Genomic DNA, 17,283 nt, shown 5'->3' on the forward strand with positions numbered 1-17,283 from the left:
GGGATGAATTTCACTTTGCATTTCCACAACTGAGAGAATATTTACCACAGCACAAACCATCGGAGTCATATCTGGGGGATCATCCCCCAAGCAGCAGCCTCCACGATTTTCCCTATGTCCCGGAGTAAATGTTTGTGCTGCAGCAACAGCAGCTGACTTACCAGAATGTCCACAGTCACCAAGAAATTCTTTTTGGCAGCATGAGAACCAATGAAGAACAGCACAAAAATCACAACCCCTTTTGTCTAATTGTCATCTTTTCAGTTAGTTTCAGCTATTGGTCTTGTTGTAAGCACTTTTAAAAACATGTTTAACCCCTATCAGCTAGTCACTGCCCCAGGGGTAACATTTGACAGGTTCATTTTTAACCATCACTTCTCTCAAAGATGCTGTGGTTTCTGTTTGATTCTTCAGAAGTGAATCATAGTTTCAAAACTCTCACTACCTTAGTGAAACACTTTTTCCATTAGCATTCAACATGTTTAACCTAGGCTCAGACATGTTATCAGAAACTTATACTACAGTCCTTAAAAAAAAATCTCATGTCATTTCATGCCCTGGAAATACCTTTTAAGTATTCCTACAGTTACTGGGTGATATGAGGCATCTGGATCTGAGCTAGTCAAATTAATACCATAATGGCTTCTGGCTTGACAAGCAAATACAGTGCAAACAAAGATGAGAACAGCTGTCATAGAGTTATCTTTTATGTGGGTGGCATACATGTCTGCCAATTAAAATGATCTGTTTAATAATTTCTTGCCATATGATTACTGTTAATAACATGTTTGTGTCTGAACTTTGCACAGGTTCATGCCTGCATTTATTTTCTTTAAAACAGAGAAAATTGTGATCAGGTTTTGTTCCTAATGGACTTTCTTTCCTCATTTGAAAGTATTCCAAGACTTCAGTAACACAGAACTGCTAACTATCCCTTAAAGGAAGATGTTTTATATCCACGTGGTGCTTTCTGCATGTATTTCTGTAGATAGAGGTATGGTTTTTAACCTTGGAACTTCAAGCTAAGCTTCTAAATCCATCTAGCAGCACTTATGAAGAGAGCATGGCTTTCAAAATATGAAGAGTCCTGAACTTAAAGTTATTGAACTCTCTGTTGTTGCAAATGTTTGTACTTATACTTTCTTTTAAGTAGCTTCACTGACAGGTTTTCAGTCTTTGACCTCAATATGCTAACTTCCTATGTGTAAAATAAAGCAATACAGAGCTGATACATTATATTTGTGATGAGAAATTTAGATATGGTAAAGTGTTGTTTTAAATATGTCCTCAGCAGCTTACAAAGCATTTTATTTGAGAAGTCTGCAACAAATGAAATGCTTTGTAGCAAGAAATACACAAGTCTAAGCATGGTAAGTGTTAACAGACTTTGACCTCGGATGGTTTGGGGATCTCTCTCTGATCAGAAAAAATTTAGTTTTAAAATATTTCATAGGCTACATTACAATAGGACAGGGTAGAGAGACAGAAAAAAATTGCAATAGAACTGCATGAAGTACTGTTTAGATAGGGTAAGTGGTTGGAGACTCATCATCCTTCTGAATCTTGTTTGGAAGCCATGACCAGAACAAAAATTTCCATGGAAGGACATGTTCCCGTGGGACTTAGAACAATTAGTAGAAAATACACTGTAGAAAACAATCCTAAAAAAAAAAAATTAAGAGGAAATTGGCAAGTAGATAATTTCTTTCCTTCTACTGGCAACTCCATGACTCACATTAGGAGTAACAGACACTGATAACAGAGGTATTTCCACAGCACTTAACACTGGAGCTCTTGGGGACACTTTGACTAACAGCGTCCTCCTTAAATCTGCTCTATCCATGCTCACTGATGCTTCAAGACCTTATTGGCATACATTTTCGGTGCATTATCAACAAATCAAAAACTCTTGTATGTTTTTTCCAGTGTCATCTTGCATTACCACCTATAAGAAGACACCACCTCCAGTTCCACCAAGAACTACCACCAAACCTTTTATTTCCATCACAGCCCAGAGCAGCACGGAGTCTGCCCAGGATGCATATATGGATGGGCACGGACAGAGAGGAGATATCATCAGTCAGTCTGGACTTAGCAACTCCACTGAGAGCTTGGACAGTATGAAGGCACTAACAGCTGCTATTGAAGCTGCCAATGCACAGATCCATGGCCCTGCAAGTCAACACGTAGGGAACAATACTGCCACTGTCACTACCACCACAACCATTGCCACCGTTGCAGTAGAAGACAGAAAGAAGGACCACTTCAAGAAAAACAGATGCTTATCTATTGGAATACAGGTACAGCACAGGACATGCATCATCTGGCTGCCATTGTTTAGATTTCTACATCTGTTTTACTGCTTGTTATGCAATGTTTTGTATATTTTTCTTCTTCTCCTGACAGATACCCGTGTAGAAATTGCAGCAATGTAATCATTCTGCGTGGTACTAATGATGTTTTCCTAATTTATCACAAAAACATCAGAGGCGAGGATTTGTTTAAGTCTCCTTGCTGCTTGTTATTCAGCCCTGTTAAATTGCACACATGAGCACTAATCTATGAATCATAACACAGCGGGGGTCAGAAAGGCATGAATTAAATCATTGAAAGGGAATGTGTAAAACAATGATTTACATTACCCAAAAAATATTTTCGTCCAGCCTCACTGAATTAATTGTCAATGCTTATTCATGCATTTCATAATGAGTGGTAGCCACTTGAATGAGGCAGCATTGTTCCTATCTCAGCCTCAAGAGCAGAGAGTAAGTTCCTTCTGCTTTGCTCTTGTTAAAGAGAATTACATTTTGCTACCTCTAGTGGAAATAAACAAGAAAACTAACACTACCAAAGTTCACTCTTATTTACAGAAAGGAGAAGAGCAAATATAGTAGACCAATTTAAGCTGCTTTCTTAATTAGTCTTTCCCATACCCACCCCCCCAGAAGAATGTGCATAGACTCCAACTATCTGCTTGCAGGATTAATTTTTGCAGCGAAGTACTTGAATTTACAATCAACTGAGAATCAAGACAGGTTTTGAGGGGAGATGAATCCCAAGCAAACAGAACAGCAATCCACAGCTCATCTGCCTTCACAAGAAGACATGATTTTTTTTCTTGCAGATGGAGGTTGTAAGCACAACCACTATGTGCCTGTTCAAGCTTATCTGATTAGCAAAGCCTAAGAATTAACCATGAAATCTCTGCATCAGCCTGATGCGAGGTGCTGTGTAGAAGTGTGCCATCCCAGGGGCAGCTCCTGGAGAAGCTGTGGCTTTTCTCTTACTTCTTCTTGGAAGGGCAATAACTGCTATTGCCTGTGGGTTCAGTACACTGCCTTTTGTTGTAGCCTTTTTGTTCTTCACAGCCATTTGTTTTGGGTACATTTTGGAAAGAGATCCATGTTCAGTGTTAAACATGGGAGCAAGATCCAGGTGGGACAAGAATAGAGTAAAACTCTTCTTTTACTTATTCCAATACTCAGCGAAGAGTAAGGTGCCATTTTACAGCTGTAATCCCTCATTTCACTGATTAAAGCAACACAGACTACTTAGCAGGAAAGGCCCATGCAAAATAATGAGTAGAAAGAAATCATTTCCACATGTGCAGAAGCCAGAACAAGCAACAGTGATGTGAATGGTGGCTCTTGAGACACCATCTGCCTGATGATTCTGCTTAAGGTAGTGGTGCTCTAACAAATGCTGCTTTTGAGAGATACAGGAGCCTCAGTTTCCTGAGATCTGAGCAAAATAGATCCCCAAATGCTGCTCAAGCCTTTGAAAATACCCCTCTAAAGCTTGGAAAAATACAAATGACCAAAATAATCATATGTGAAAGCTGCCTGGGGATGGCATGTGAGGGTCTGCCAGGGTAGGTTTTGTGTACAAACCAAAGGAGATGCCTACAGCTGGGATTACATGAAGTGAAACCTCCAGCACTGATACATGCTTACAGGATTCCTACCCATGCAGTGTGCTACCCTCCCAATTGTGCCCATCAATGAGACTTTTAGACTCAGACAGGCTTCAAAAATAAAAGAAAATTACTTTTCCACTCTGCTGTCTGGTCTCTTTTGCAGCATCATTGCACAAGCAGTCATGCTGGTGCAGCTAAAGGGGTAGAGTGGGAGTGGAAATACTGTAAGATAGTTGTTGCTGCCAGAAATTACTTCTCTTAGAAACAGCTGCCCTGAAATAGGTAGGTAGGTAGGCTGTCAGCCATCTTAAAGTCAGTCTCTCTGAAGTCAGTCTCTCTCCACTGACTGTAAAAGGAGCCTTGTTAAGGCTGAGACTGAACCCAGACCAGGCATACACCTTACTTACAGTCTGGCCCATCTCTATAGACCAGGGCAAGCTGCTTTAGCCAGAGGTATATTCTTGGTTTGCTTCCTCCTCTAACAAAAAAAAACTAATATACACTTGTGATGAACCTCCATGCCTGTCATCTGCATCCCTCAGTCACTTTCAGGATACTTCAAGATTTTGCTGTAAATCTGTTTAGCAAACAAGCAAAGCAAAGAAAAACCCTGCAATAAAGAGGTTGCTTCTCTCTGTCAGTTATGGGATTTAAGGTGTAGTTTTCTCCCCAAAAGCCTCAGTATCAGGTAAATGCTGCACTTCACTGAACAGCTCTGTAACTACCATCCCTCCTTGAGTGCTTTTCCTCCATAGGCTTTTTATTTGTCTCTCAACAACAAGATTATTTACTGGTGACACAGATGCTAACTACAGTGGAAAATCTTGTACACCCAGGATCCACAGGTCACTTTGGTAACACTGCATAGTAAAAAAATTCTCCGTGCCAAAAACTATTATATTTTTTCATGTATGGCTAAGAGTGTCATGTATAGTATTTGAATCTAACAGCTACCCTGATTGGACCCAAAAGTTTGTGGGTTTGCTTAAAGGCACATCTGTGGTTAAATTTTCACTTTATACCATTGGTATAAATCTCATCATGGAGATGGAGAGGTAGTATAAAGTTCCTGCCTGTGCTCCTGGGGACCACCTATTTGCATGATGCAGCACCAAAAAAAAAAAAAAAAAAAAAAAAGAAATGCAGCCAAAAGCAACATCTGCTTTCTTTAAATCTTATCTGTACAGTGCTCTGATTCAGGACACTAGCATTTAACAAAATAAGCACTGATTTTGAAATGAGTTCACATATATGCATTCACATAGAGACTAGCAGGTCAAATCAAGCAAATGATGGAGCACAGTGGTGTTACAGCTGCTCAGAGATTTGGTCTGGCAAATGTGAGCAGGCAGCCTCCATAAAATACTGGATAAACTCCATCTGCTTTCTGCAATCCAAATGTTGTTTTACCAGAAGTGCAGATTAACAAGAATGATGAATATGCACTAATAACATCAGAAATGGGCACACCACAGATAAACTATCTGACTAGATAAAGGTACTTATAGTATTAAGCTATGTGTCCAGGCAGTAGCTATCCTGCATAGAAATTGTAAGTAGCTTGGTGCTGTCTCTGCTAACATACTTTCTAATTAGCTGGTTAATTGGGTTTTTTTTAAGGTTGATGGTGCTGAAGAATCCGCTAAACCAGGTGAAAATAAAGCAACCAGTAAGTTCCAGTCAATAGGAGTTCAAGTAGAGGAAGAGAAGTGGTGAGTAAAAGTTAATACAGTTTTTCCAAAGTAAATAATTATGCCACAACTAATTTTTAAGACCCCTAGTTCCTGAACACATGGCCATATAAACCTGCTTCCTGGACAAACTTTTAATCACACATCTGAAAAGCTGAGTTTTATAAGATGCTGTAGCTCTTACTTCTCAGAGGGGATTTTTTAGGACCAGTGGGAGAACTGGAAAAAAAGTGTTACATTTTGAAAGTCAATATACTTTTAACAAGCTCTTTTTCCTGAGAACATATACCTAAACAGTGGAAGGCAATGCAGCTGGAATATTAGTCTTCAGATGGCTGTAGCAGCATAGAGTTAATGGGAAAGTTTACCTTGTTTTACAGCAGAATAATTTCAGCCACGTGGAGCAGTGCAGTGACAGTGCCAAACTGATTGCTTTTGCTCAGGTATCTCACCTAGACATCTCTGCATTCAACTGCTTCCTTAAAAAAATCCTGAAAACTCAGTTCTCTCTCCAATACGCAGTGTAACCTGAATTAATAAACAATTTTTCTTCAATACAAATACATACATACATACATACATACATAAAAGTTGTTGTCTTTAAGGGTTATGTTTCTTTTTGATGACAAGTTGCAGTTACATGGCAGGGCACTGTGTGTGCATAGCTCTTTCCAGACACAAAGTTTCTGGGTGTTCAACCACAACTGCAAATCTTAATTCCTGCCCAAAACTGGACTCAGTGGCTGAAGAAAAGGCAAACTCTCCTCTCACTTTTGAGCCTGCAGGGCCTGCCCAGTGATGCTTGCAGCCGCAGGCACTCACCCAAGGCTTTATTCATTTTTCGCAAGCCACTTGGGCACAGCATAGCAACACTTTTTGGAGTCCTGGAGACACTTGTCTGATAATTCACTGTACTGTATCATAGGAGAAGCCTCAGGGCAGTATCACTTGTCAGTGAGGGAAGTGTTGCCCTTGCAGTCTCTCTGGAGAAAACGTGGGTGCAGCAAATCCAAGCTGACAAAATTAGGGCCCTCTGCTTTCCTCTGGTCTGCTGTCTGCGGTAGCAAGCAGAGGAAATGTCCATTTTCACACTGTTTTCCTCCCTCTGCTAAAAATACTCAAAAATAACATGTTATCCACACCATTTCGATCCAACAAGATCTCCCTGTAAAGTAGCAGAGTATTTTCCTGTGGTTTTAAAAGGCTAAAGTGATTTCAGCAAATAGAAATGTGATTTTGCAATGACCCTGTTAGGCTGTTACCAAGTTCCTCATTAACCTGCTAAAACATCTCTTGCTTGCAGACATTTCTTTATGTGTTAGACCTTAGCCCCATTTACCCACAACTCTTCCAGCACTAGATAAATGAGCACATTAGAATAGATGTTGAAGGACAATTTCCCTTCAGACTGAGCACAAAGGAAATAACCACCCCAAAAGCCCAACCCTCCCCCAGCCCCTCAAAAAAAAAAACAAAAAAACAAAAAAGAAAGTAAAAAAAAATCAAAACAAACAAAAAAAACCACTACCACCAGAAACCTCTAGAAAAACAAAGAAAAAATTAAGTAGCTGTTTGCAAATACCTTACTTCCAAAGTCCTCTTTCTATTGCAGTTTTTATTGCTCCAGAGGAAAAAGGTTAAGATTTGCATGTGAGGGTCTGCCCCAAGAAAGCAATATTTCTGCATTGCCTACTGACAGCTGTGTTTGGAGGTTTCCTTGCTGATAAAGTTGAGGTTGCTGCTGTTTGGAGCAGAGAGGCAAGCAGCAATCTATCATGGACTTTCAGAAGTGAACTAGCTGATAAAGAGAGCCCCTAATCCTTAGAAAATGAGTGCACTCAAGACACAAAGGGCTTATCATCACAGTTTGGCACTCATATTCCTTTTTTTTTTTTTTTTTTCTTAACAGCAGAGCACAATGTATTGATTATCTGTTAAAGGAATAGAATTGTAAATACAGTGCATTCTTCCCTGCCCCTGCACTGTAACATCTGCAGACCCTCAGAAAAGCCCAAAAAGCATTTGACAAATCAATGGTTTTAAAATATTCCATGCTTTAGAAATATTAAGTAAAAATTAATTGAGAAGAATGAAAGATCAAAGAGAATAAATACAGTAAATTTACCATATTTCCTTGCCAGTCTAAGCTATCAGGTGCACTGTTGTAAAACAAGAAAACTCTTTGCTTAACAGGCCAAAAGCCTACCATACAAAACTAGTTTCATTCCTCTTTGCTTCCTACTCTTTCCTCCCCCTTTCCCTCACCTCATATGGCAGTCATTCTCACACTAAGGAGTTTTACCTCCCTGTGTACTTCTAAATATTCCTGCTTCTGTGCTCGAACCAAATAAGCAAAAGATTTTGCCTCTGTTTCTTGATCTAAGAAGCTCAAAACCAGAGCACCTTCAGAGGACAGCTCTATCCATTCCATCTTCTATCTCAACTCAGACCTTTCATTACTGTTACCTGGGCTTCTTGCCAAGACAAATGACTTTGAATCTTCCTCCTCTTGTCTTGCTCAAAAGATAAATGTGCTTTACTGCTACTTGACCATATTACAACTGGATCCATCACCACTATTCAGCTTGTTCTCAGTTCTGTATGCTGCCTGAACTCAAGCTTTGTGGTACCCACTCCCCAGTGATTTCTGTCATTTATACAGTAGCTCTGTCCAGTCCTTCTCATGGAAAAGAACTGATATGCATTTCTTTCAACCTCATGATCTTCCTGCTGTTACTCTTTTATGTCACCTGATCTCCCATGATCTCCCCCATGATGCCAGCAAAATCCCATCCAAAGTGTTCCTCCCCTTTCCTCACATGATCCACTCCTTCCAGTGCACTTTTTAAATGTGTATCTAATGACTCTGATCCTCAGGGCACTTCCATTTCTGTCCACCTCTGTTTGCCCTTTCTCTCTGCTTCCAGCTTCTTCATGACCTCAAGGGACCACCTTTATTTACAGAAGATAATTGAGTTGTTGGAATTCAACCAGTTCTACTGAACCAGAAAGGAAGCCTTATCTAATGCCAGGCCAATTAGCACACAACCCCATCAAACATTGGGCTCTCAGTCCCATAGCTCTCTAATCACTTAGTTTCCCTTGCATTTTACCTTGTCTTCCCCAAGATCTTCTCCCATTACATCCTCTCCCCCAAAATTGTCTTACTCATTGCTTCTAGTTATACCAGCAGCTGGTAAGTGCACTTGATTTGCCATCACAAGAATTTAGGAATGCTGAAACTATGGTAGTTTCTGAATTAAGAACACTGCCATAGGAGACGAAGACCACAGACAGATGGCCCTTCTACATTTTCTCTGGCTTCTGTGAGGTCAGCAAAGGTATCCCCAACTCTTGGTTTGGTACAAAGTATTGCTTACCATGCCATATCTCTTGGTGTTTCATAAAGTGAAATTATTTGAAATTATTATGGAGTAACTTAAAAAAAAAAAAGACAACCATATCCTTGACTTTTGTTGCTATATAAAGCCATGGATTTGTCTATTTTTCACTTAGGTTTTTCGGCTTAATCACTTACTGTTTTGACAAATAATACTCAGGTTTTAGGGTTTTCCCTGAACAGCAGCTCAACACTACACTCTAAGTCAAACTTCTCAACTCTCTAGTCTTTAGGACAGGACTTTCAAATCTGTATCTTGAAACAATCACAGGGTCACAAAAGGGGTAGGGGTTGGAAGTGGGTGTCATTTTTCCAACTCCCCTGCTAAAGCAAGTTCACCTAGAGTGTGGCACGGGTGGCACAGGATCATGTCCAGGAGGGTTCTGAATATCTTCAGAGAAGGAGAAACCTATTTTGATTAAGCTGAGATGGGACTAATATTTTCTTGGCTTTTGTCTGCAGCATTTTCTGGCTATCTGTGTTCTCCACAGTGGAAGCTATTCCACTGAGAAATTCTGAAGCTGGTTTCCCCATCCCTGGAAACATTTGAGGTCAGGTTGGATGGGGCTCTGAGCAATCTGATTAAGTTGAGGATGTCCCTGGTCACTGCAGGGGTTTGGAGTAGGTGACCTTTAAAGATCCCTTTCAACCCAAACTATTCTATGATTCTAATATGGATGTGAGTGACTGAGCTGCTTTTCAGAAGAAAAAAGAAGCAGCCCCAAAAGCAAAGTTTAATAATGTTCCCTGTTTAAAGTTAAGGGCCCAGACCTGATCTTGTGTGTTAGGCTTCAACAAAGTATTGCCCCATCTTGTTCCAGCTATCCTACCCAGTGCTGCCCAGAAATTGTCACAAGGCAAAAACAACAGGTTTGTTTGAGAATGATCAATCCCAGGAACACTTTGATCCTCCATCTTCTGCAAACTCTGCTGGTGAGACATGCCCTGCACAGAGTTTGTATTTATCAAGGATGATCTTTGTAGTGAGATCTCTTTCCTCCCTGTACCGTGATGCTACTCACACTCTGGAAAGGGCAGGGTAGATGACCTAGGGACATCTGGAGGGCAGTGTGGGATGGGAAGGAAGAATCCAAGCAGCACTTCAAGCTTCACCCTGTTTTCAGGACAGAGTGATGGATGGAGATTAATCAATAAGTTATGCCTGGGAGACATGTGCATGGCTGCACTAAGGCCTCAGCTTCCCACTGCATGCCTGGCAGCTGCTGAGGACCTAGGCCCATGCCAATGGTCTTGGGTGGGTCCAGGCCTTCTCAGCACAACAGGCTCCCTTCTTCAAGTATAGCCTGGGATCAGCATTGCAGTACCCAGCTAGTTCTGCTGGAATTGGATTGACCTCCATAGGTTCCACATGATATTCCAGTGGGTCAACCTCAATTGGCTCCATGCCATCCTCTGCAGTTTTGGATCACCAACCAGAATCCCTAGCTGTCCCCTTTCATTTGGCCATTCTTCTACTTGCCTTTCAACTACTTTTGTCAGCTTCCCTGGGACTCCAGAGGCTGGCAATCAGGCAATCACTGCCTGAAGTTCCTCTGCTCCCATTGCTGGCACTGCAGGCATCACCACAGCTTGATGAGTGGTGGCCAGGACTCCCATTTTATGGGGTGGGGGACAATAGTCAGTGAGGCAGTGGCAGCTAACATCAGCAATCTGTTGTGATGGTGACTCAAGTGCATGGCTGACTGCAGGTCCCTTTGGATGAGGAGCATCTGGTGTCTTCCTCTGCCTAGGAAGAGCAGGGTGATCTGGGCTGAGGATGCTCTGCCACTGCCCGGTCCACTCTCCACACCCTCCACTGTCCCATGTGTGCTTGGGGGAGTAACTGCAACTCTGATCAGCAGAGGGTGAAGCAGCCACTGGCTCTGACACGGTGTATTTTCTTCCCCAGTCATGGCTGCTCATGATCAGAGCAAACCTTTACAGCCCTGGGAGCTCTCAACCTACTGGTGGCTCCAAACATGGCATCTTCAGAATTTTCTGTAAATTTCTGACCTCTCCTCCTGGGATCAGGTGACAGGATGTGTGGTATAGTTCAAAGTAATGACAGGGGATCAGATTGGACATTAGGAAGCATTTCCCTACCAGGAGGGTGGTGAAACACTGGAACAGATTTCCTAGAGAGATGGTCAATGCCCTAGGTCTGTTAATGTTAAAAAGGCATTTGGAAAATGCCCTTACTTACATGCTTTAGCTGTTGGTCAGCCCTGAATTGGTCAAGCAGTCAGACTAGATGATCATTCTAGGTCCCTTCCAACTAAAACAGTCTGGAATAGACATTTGCAATAAAGGATTAGAGTTTCCTTTCTAAGACTCTTAGTGATGAAAATAGACCATGTGAATGGGAAAAGGAATCAGGACAGAGCAAAGCACACAAGATGGTGTAGCCTGAAGATGTATGACTAAAGATCCTGACACTAGAAGACATGGTACTAGATCTGCTCACTCCTCTGTGGTTTATTTTGTTCTGCTGACAACAGCTGCAACCTTGGCACAGAAGCCCACAGAAGAGAAAGAATACAGCCAGTGGGTAAAGTGAGGCGGGCTGAATTTAATGTGTGTATCTGAGATTCACCATGCACCAGTTGGTTTCTTCTGGGGTTTTTTTTGTTTTATTTTGGGTTTGTTTTGTTTTGTTTTGTTTTAGGAAAGAAAGAATTTCTCCAACTTGAAACGTAAACATGTTTTTCAAGAGAGCAAAAGAAGACTTAGAATGGAGAGTTAGTGAATGCTAACAAGTGACCCTGTTGTTGCTGTTCAAAAAAACATCCTGCTGTTGTGCTCCGTACTGGTTTATCCAGTCTGAGGTTTCATGGCTTTCTGCACCTTAGGCCAGGCATCTGCTGCAGTTCTCTGAAGCTGTAATTATTACACCTTGTGCCTGCAGGGCATGAATGAGTACAAAAGGGCCAGGCCTGAAAGCATAGGAAGAAGCAAATCTTTCTTTTTAACAGTTACCTGCAATTTATGAAAACCTTTTTTTTTTTTTTTTTAAGATAAACCTGCGAATGTTTTGGATGTGTAGAAATAGTGGAAACTTAGGCATTTGCTTTAGCAGCTCTCCTGTGGTGTGGAGTTTTAACTGAGAGAAAAGAAAGGGACACAAATGGTATTTTGTATGAATAAAACATCCAGGAAGCGAGTATGGAAGCTATGTCAGAGACTAAAATTACCACCTACTAGGCATTTTATAAAGATGTGGTAGAGGCAGGCAGATAGTGGGTGCCTTCCTGCATTTCCATTTCACTCAGCGTACATTTCCTTGGGAATATTTTTTTAATTTTAAACCGATGCTATATTCTATTGCCAAGTTGTTTTTCTTTTGAAGACAGATAGGTTACACAATCCGGTGCCAAGAATCTGTCAAGCCAGCTTGTAGCATACTATTATATAGATAAAACAAAGGCAAAAAAAGTAGGTCATTCTATTTTATTTGTCAAGCAGAGTCTGTTTTTTGGTGGTACTACCTCAGATTGAACCCAGTAAGAGTACACTTCTGAAAGCTTTGAAATGTAGAGCCTCCAGCAATACATCCTCTTGGCAAGTAGACCTTGATGTGTTCACATTTGGGATTTGGTGTTCACTGAAAAGCCAAGGTGTTAACTGAAAATACAAATGGTCATTTGAAACAGAAGGATATCGGTGTCTAAGGCACTGGGGAAAGCAGAAGGCAGCTGTGATGTGGAGGTAGGGGCACAAAGAAGGAACCTAGATTAAGGCTTTTGCTTTTCTCTCCAGTATCATGGAAGGTGTGGAAAAGTACACTGAGTACTAATAATGCTTTAGCCCTCAGTGAGCTCTGCCTAAATCCCTGCAAAGAAATCCTTCGTGTGTGCCTGTAAGAGCACACATACTTTTGTGTCTGTGTGTGTGCATGCCTTTCAGTGCAGATAAGGGATTTGTCAGGTTGGTGGCCAATTGAAAGCTTTTCTTAAAAAAACCCAAAAACTAGCATAGATTGGACCAAAATATTTTCATTATAATGTAAGTATAAAGAGAAAGTCTTTCTAATCACTAATACCAGTCTAATTGCTTTTATCTGCCAGGGACCAGTAGCAGATACTTAGGAAAAATATAAAGAGTGTGTATAAAGCACTACTTCTCCCAGTAGACCTTCCCAATTTAGCAGTCTGTTGTTCAGGGACTTCCTAAGCCAAATATGACATCTGTGTAATAGCCCTTCCTGTACCCATCTCCTGTGAATTTGATCAGGTCCTCTTTGAACCTATTTTTACCTTTGGTTTTTCCATGATCCTGTGGCAGTTTAATTACACATTGTGTGAAGAAACACTTCCTTTTGCTGGATGTAGATCTTTAGACCTCTATGCCTTGCAACTCTCTGCCTTCATCCCCACAGTTCTTGCACTCTGAGAGATGGTGAAGCATCACCTAGTTGGGATTTCATAGGTCTCTCATACCTCTTCTCATCCATCTGTTTTCTAAACCAAGACATGTCTTTCCTCCTATAGAAGCCACACAATATCTCCAATGATCCTTGTCCTCTCTTTTTGAACTTTTTCTGCTATATCAGTCTGTAGCAAAACGCTTTGCTCTGCTTGTCTAAGATTAAATACTACTGAGATGAAGAGTCCTGCTCACTCCATATTTTTCAGTTTGCTGGTGCATATCATGGAAAACTATATGTTTAGTTTCAAAAGAACTGCAAGCAGTAGGTACTACATTAAAATATTTGTATTCTAGGCCATTATGAAAAAATATAGACACATTCTGTTATTAAAGTTTTCCTGGAATTGGTGTGGCTGAGAAGTGAACTTGAGCCGCAGAGCAATTGGCCTTTTTTTCAAGTTGGAGAGCCCTTGTCAACTCCTGTTTTGCTTTGCTGTGCTCCTCTTGAAGCCGCAGAGCAACAACCAGCAATAGTTCCCTCTATAAGTAGGACTTGATACAGTCCTCCCTGAAGTCTGGTGCAGTCCTCCTGAGGTATCTGTATGTATCAGGTATATAGGACATAAAATGCTCCCTCAACATCCTTCCAACTGCTCACTCTCCAGCTGCAGGCTAAATACCTCTGACAAAGTTTTGCTGTCAATGGGATATCAATCAGCTATTGGTTACTTAATGGAAGGTAGAATAGAAATGAAATTAAATGAAGTGGAATGATGCTCAGCATCCAGCTCTTCAGCATTTTCATTGCTGCTTGAGCTCAGACTAATAATAGAACAGGTAAGGGCAAAACAACAAAAATATCACAGGGAAATGGGTCCTACCTAACACTGGTTTCAAGAGTAAAGGTGAGATTGCAAAGTAGAAATGAAGCAGCAGCTGCACGAATGCACAGGCATCCTGGATTACAAAGAAGAAGGGGTGGAATTCTGTCCATATTTAATTCAAAATTTTAATTCTGAACCCTAAATACTACTAATTTAGGTGCCATCTACTTTGGTTATTTTGTGGTTTCATCATGAGTCAAGACAGATATATACTCTGCTTATTTTCTTGTGTTCCTCAATGCACCAGCTTCTAGAATTACCCTGATTTTGTAATGATTTGCCTGCAGATTTTCCACTCATTTCCTCCACAATTTACTGTTTGCCATATCTGTTCTCACTACCACCTCCTACAGCAGCATTAGGTGTCTTACTCTTTACACTTCCCTCTCCTCCTTCTCTATCAGCCTCTTTACCTCAGATGCCTCAGAACTTGGAATGATGTTCATGTAAAAAAAAGCCACACAAACCCAAAACCTCAAACCCCAAACCTTCTCCCTCCCCTGCTTTTGCCTTTACCCTCAGGGTTTGGTCTCTGTCCTCAGAGGCTCCATCACAGGGAAATCACAGGGATGATGAAAGGAAGATACCTACAAGTTAGGAGCCATCACGATGAGGGTAATATAGACAGCAGTTTGAAAATGCTATATTTTGTGAAAAAGAGAAGACCATTTTGAAACTGAATGCTGAATGTAAAAACCAAAATGTCTGAACACTGGGAAGGGACACTAAAATTCTAAGTCATGGCAGGTACATGGCATGGAATTCTAAGTATTAGCAGGGACATAGTTACAAGATGCAATACAAAATGCTTATGCTCTTTATAAATGGAATCTATAACATTACATAGATAGTGGACTCACTGGTGTTACTATCTTATCAATGTTGCATGTGTGATTTTTAAATGTGGCTTCTGAGTTTGAGTGTGTAAATTAAAAGGATTTGAGTTTTAAGAGTTGAAAGGTAAGCTGCTTCTTAAAATTGGGCCCCTTTAACTTTTTGTTAATTGATAACCTAAAATCCTGAAGTATTGACACTATGAGCTGTCTCCTGAGCTAGCCTCTGGCTTTGTTAAACTACACAACAGTTAGGGGGACCTGCCTCAATAAACAGTGAACTTGCATGGAATAAAAAGAGAGAGGTTTGTTTGTTGCCTTGCAATGAGAAAAGAAGGTTATCCTGGTCATTTCAAGAATAAGCACCAGAGTGTAACACTGAGAACCTTGACTGCCAGTCTTAGGGTTCATGGCAGAATCTTAGAAGGCCTCTCTTACCTAGAAAAATCTTTCTAAACCTTCTATTTGTGCTCTCCAAAGCTTTCGCAGGTTTACACGATCTAATAGTGTAACAACAGCTGTGCAAGCGGACTTGGACTTCCATGAGAACTTTGAAATAATTGACCCTCAAGAGGACAATCTGTGTTCAGGACAAATATCAAGACAATTTTCCCGAGATGCAAGCACCTCCACCGTTAGCATACAAGGGTCAGGAAACCATTACCATGCATGTGCAGTGGATGATGACTTTGATACAGATTTTGATCCATCAATTTTACCTCCTCCTGACCCCTGGATTGACTCTATCACCGAAGATACTCTGGAAGCTGTTCAAAGATCAGTGTGCCCACGAGATGGCCACTGGTTTCTGAAGCTACTTCAGGCAGAAAGAGATCGTATGGAGGGTTGGTGCCAACAGATGGAGAGAGAAGAGCGGGAAAACAACTTACCTGAGGACAGTAAGTAACTGCATCCAATTATATTTCAACTACAAAAAAGTTTTGCTATAGGTCAAATTTACCCCAGTGATTTCTGTATTGTGCCCTTTCTGATTTAGCTAATGGAGCTTTGGTTGTAATTCTCAAAATGACTGTATGTATCTATATAATAATCCTTATTGAAGTTGACAGGTAATGCAAATGCTTGGCACTTCTGGAACTCCAGGGATATTAGCATTTGGGGTTGCATAGTTCAACAGATAACTAGGAGATTATGGCTAGGGACCCTGTAGTATAAATGCTTCTTAACTCCTTGGTTTGAAATCATTTCTCATAATCTTAGAATATAATTGAACAGATTTTTATTAACTTTTCATTTCATTAATATTTTAGTTGCCTTTTTAAATGGGGATTGGCCTCAGTCTTCAGGTGCTTTTCCCAACTGAAAGAGATTTCAGTTCTCCCTCTTTCTCTCTTCAGCCTCCCTTCATCTCCCTTGCAGTTCTCATTCCTTTTTGATCTTTCTGGTAAAACAAACTTTCTATATGCTGTGATAAAACCATACATGTAAACTGCATCTCAGTTGTCACCACTGCCAGAAGTGTTACTCCACCTCTAAGGTAATGGCACTATCCGGTAAGCCCTCATTAGTAGGAAAATATGGGTAGCTGACGTCTTATTTGTTCATTCTAATTTGGGAAGAAGAGCTGAATATGTACCTCCCTGTCCAGAATTTTTCTCTCAGTAAAAATGGAAGCTTTTTTCCAGTTCCTTCTATTGTTGCATGTATGTACACCTGTGAACGTCGGAGCACACTCCCTCTGAATGAAGCTTTTTTAAATTCTATCAAGGAGCAATTCTACACTAAGGAGCAGCTGTGTATAGAGGCATAAATATTGTATAATTTAGGAACACCTGAGTGTATTTTCCTGGATATTCAAATAACAGTTTTCCAACCCCCAAATTAGCTTCTGACAAAGCAAGGACAGCTTCAGGTCCAGGATTGCTTCTTCCAGATTTCTAATCCTTCATCTCAAGAAGGGAGAATTCTTCTGAGATGTGAAGGTTTTCATTTATGAAAGGCAAGGATAATTCCTTGCAAAAAAAATTTTAAAATATAATAAAATAAAGTAAAATAATAAAATAAATAAAATTCTTCGAAACACATAAGCTGTTCCTGCTGGAACTTTCCATTCAGCCCATTGAAACAAATAGCCATAGAGAAGTTTGAGCTAGATAGTTAAATTTAAACACCACTGTAAAAACTGGAAATTGACTTCTAATGGAAAGTATGAGATAAACTTAGTATTAGGGAA

The 17,283-nt window shown here is 40.6% G+C and overlaps 1 protein-coding gene across 4 annotated transcripts in view; it reads left to right on the plus strand.

The window, feature by feature from the left end:
• DLGAP1 (DLG associated protein 1) overlaps positions 1-17,283 on the plus strand; it is a 142,341-nt gene that overhangs the window by 110,133 nt on the left and 14,925 nt on the right. For all 4 annotated transcript variants that reach the window (XM_008505530.2, XM_008505531.2, XM_008505532.2 and 1 more), the window contains 3 exons: positions 1,927-2,300; positions 5,537-5,628; positions 15,570-15,988. In XM_008505530.2, coding sequence (XP_008503752.1) covers positions 1,927-2,300; positions 5,537-5,628; positions 15,570-15,988 — 885 coding nt within the window. The remainder of the gene's footprint in view (positions 1-1,926; positions 2,301-5,536; positions 5,629-15,569; positions 15,989-17,283) is intronic.

The sequence above is a fragment of the Calypte anna genome, chromosome 2 (assembly GCF_003957555.1).
Source record: "Calypte anna isolate BGI_N300 chromosome 2, bCalAnn1_v1.p, whole genome shotgun sequence".
Lineage (NCBI taxonomy): Eukaryota > Metazoa > Chordata > Aves > Apodiformes > Trochilidae > Calypte > Calypte anna.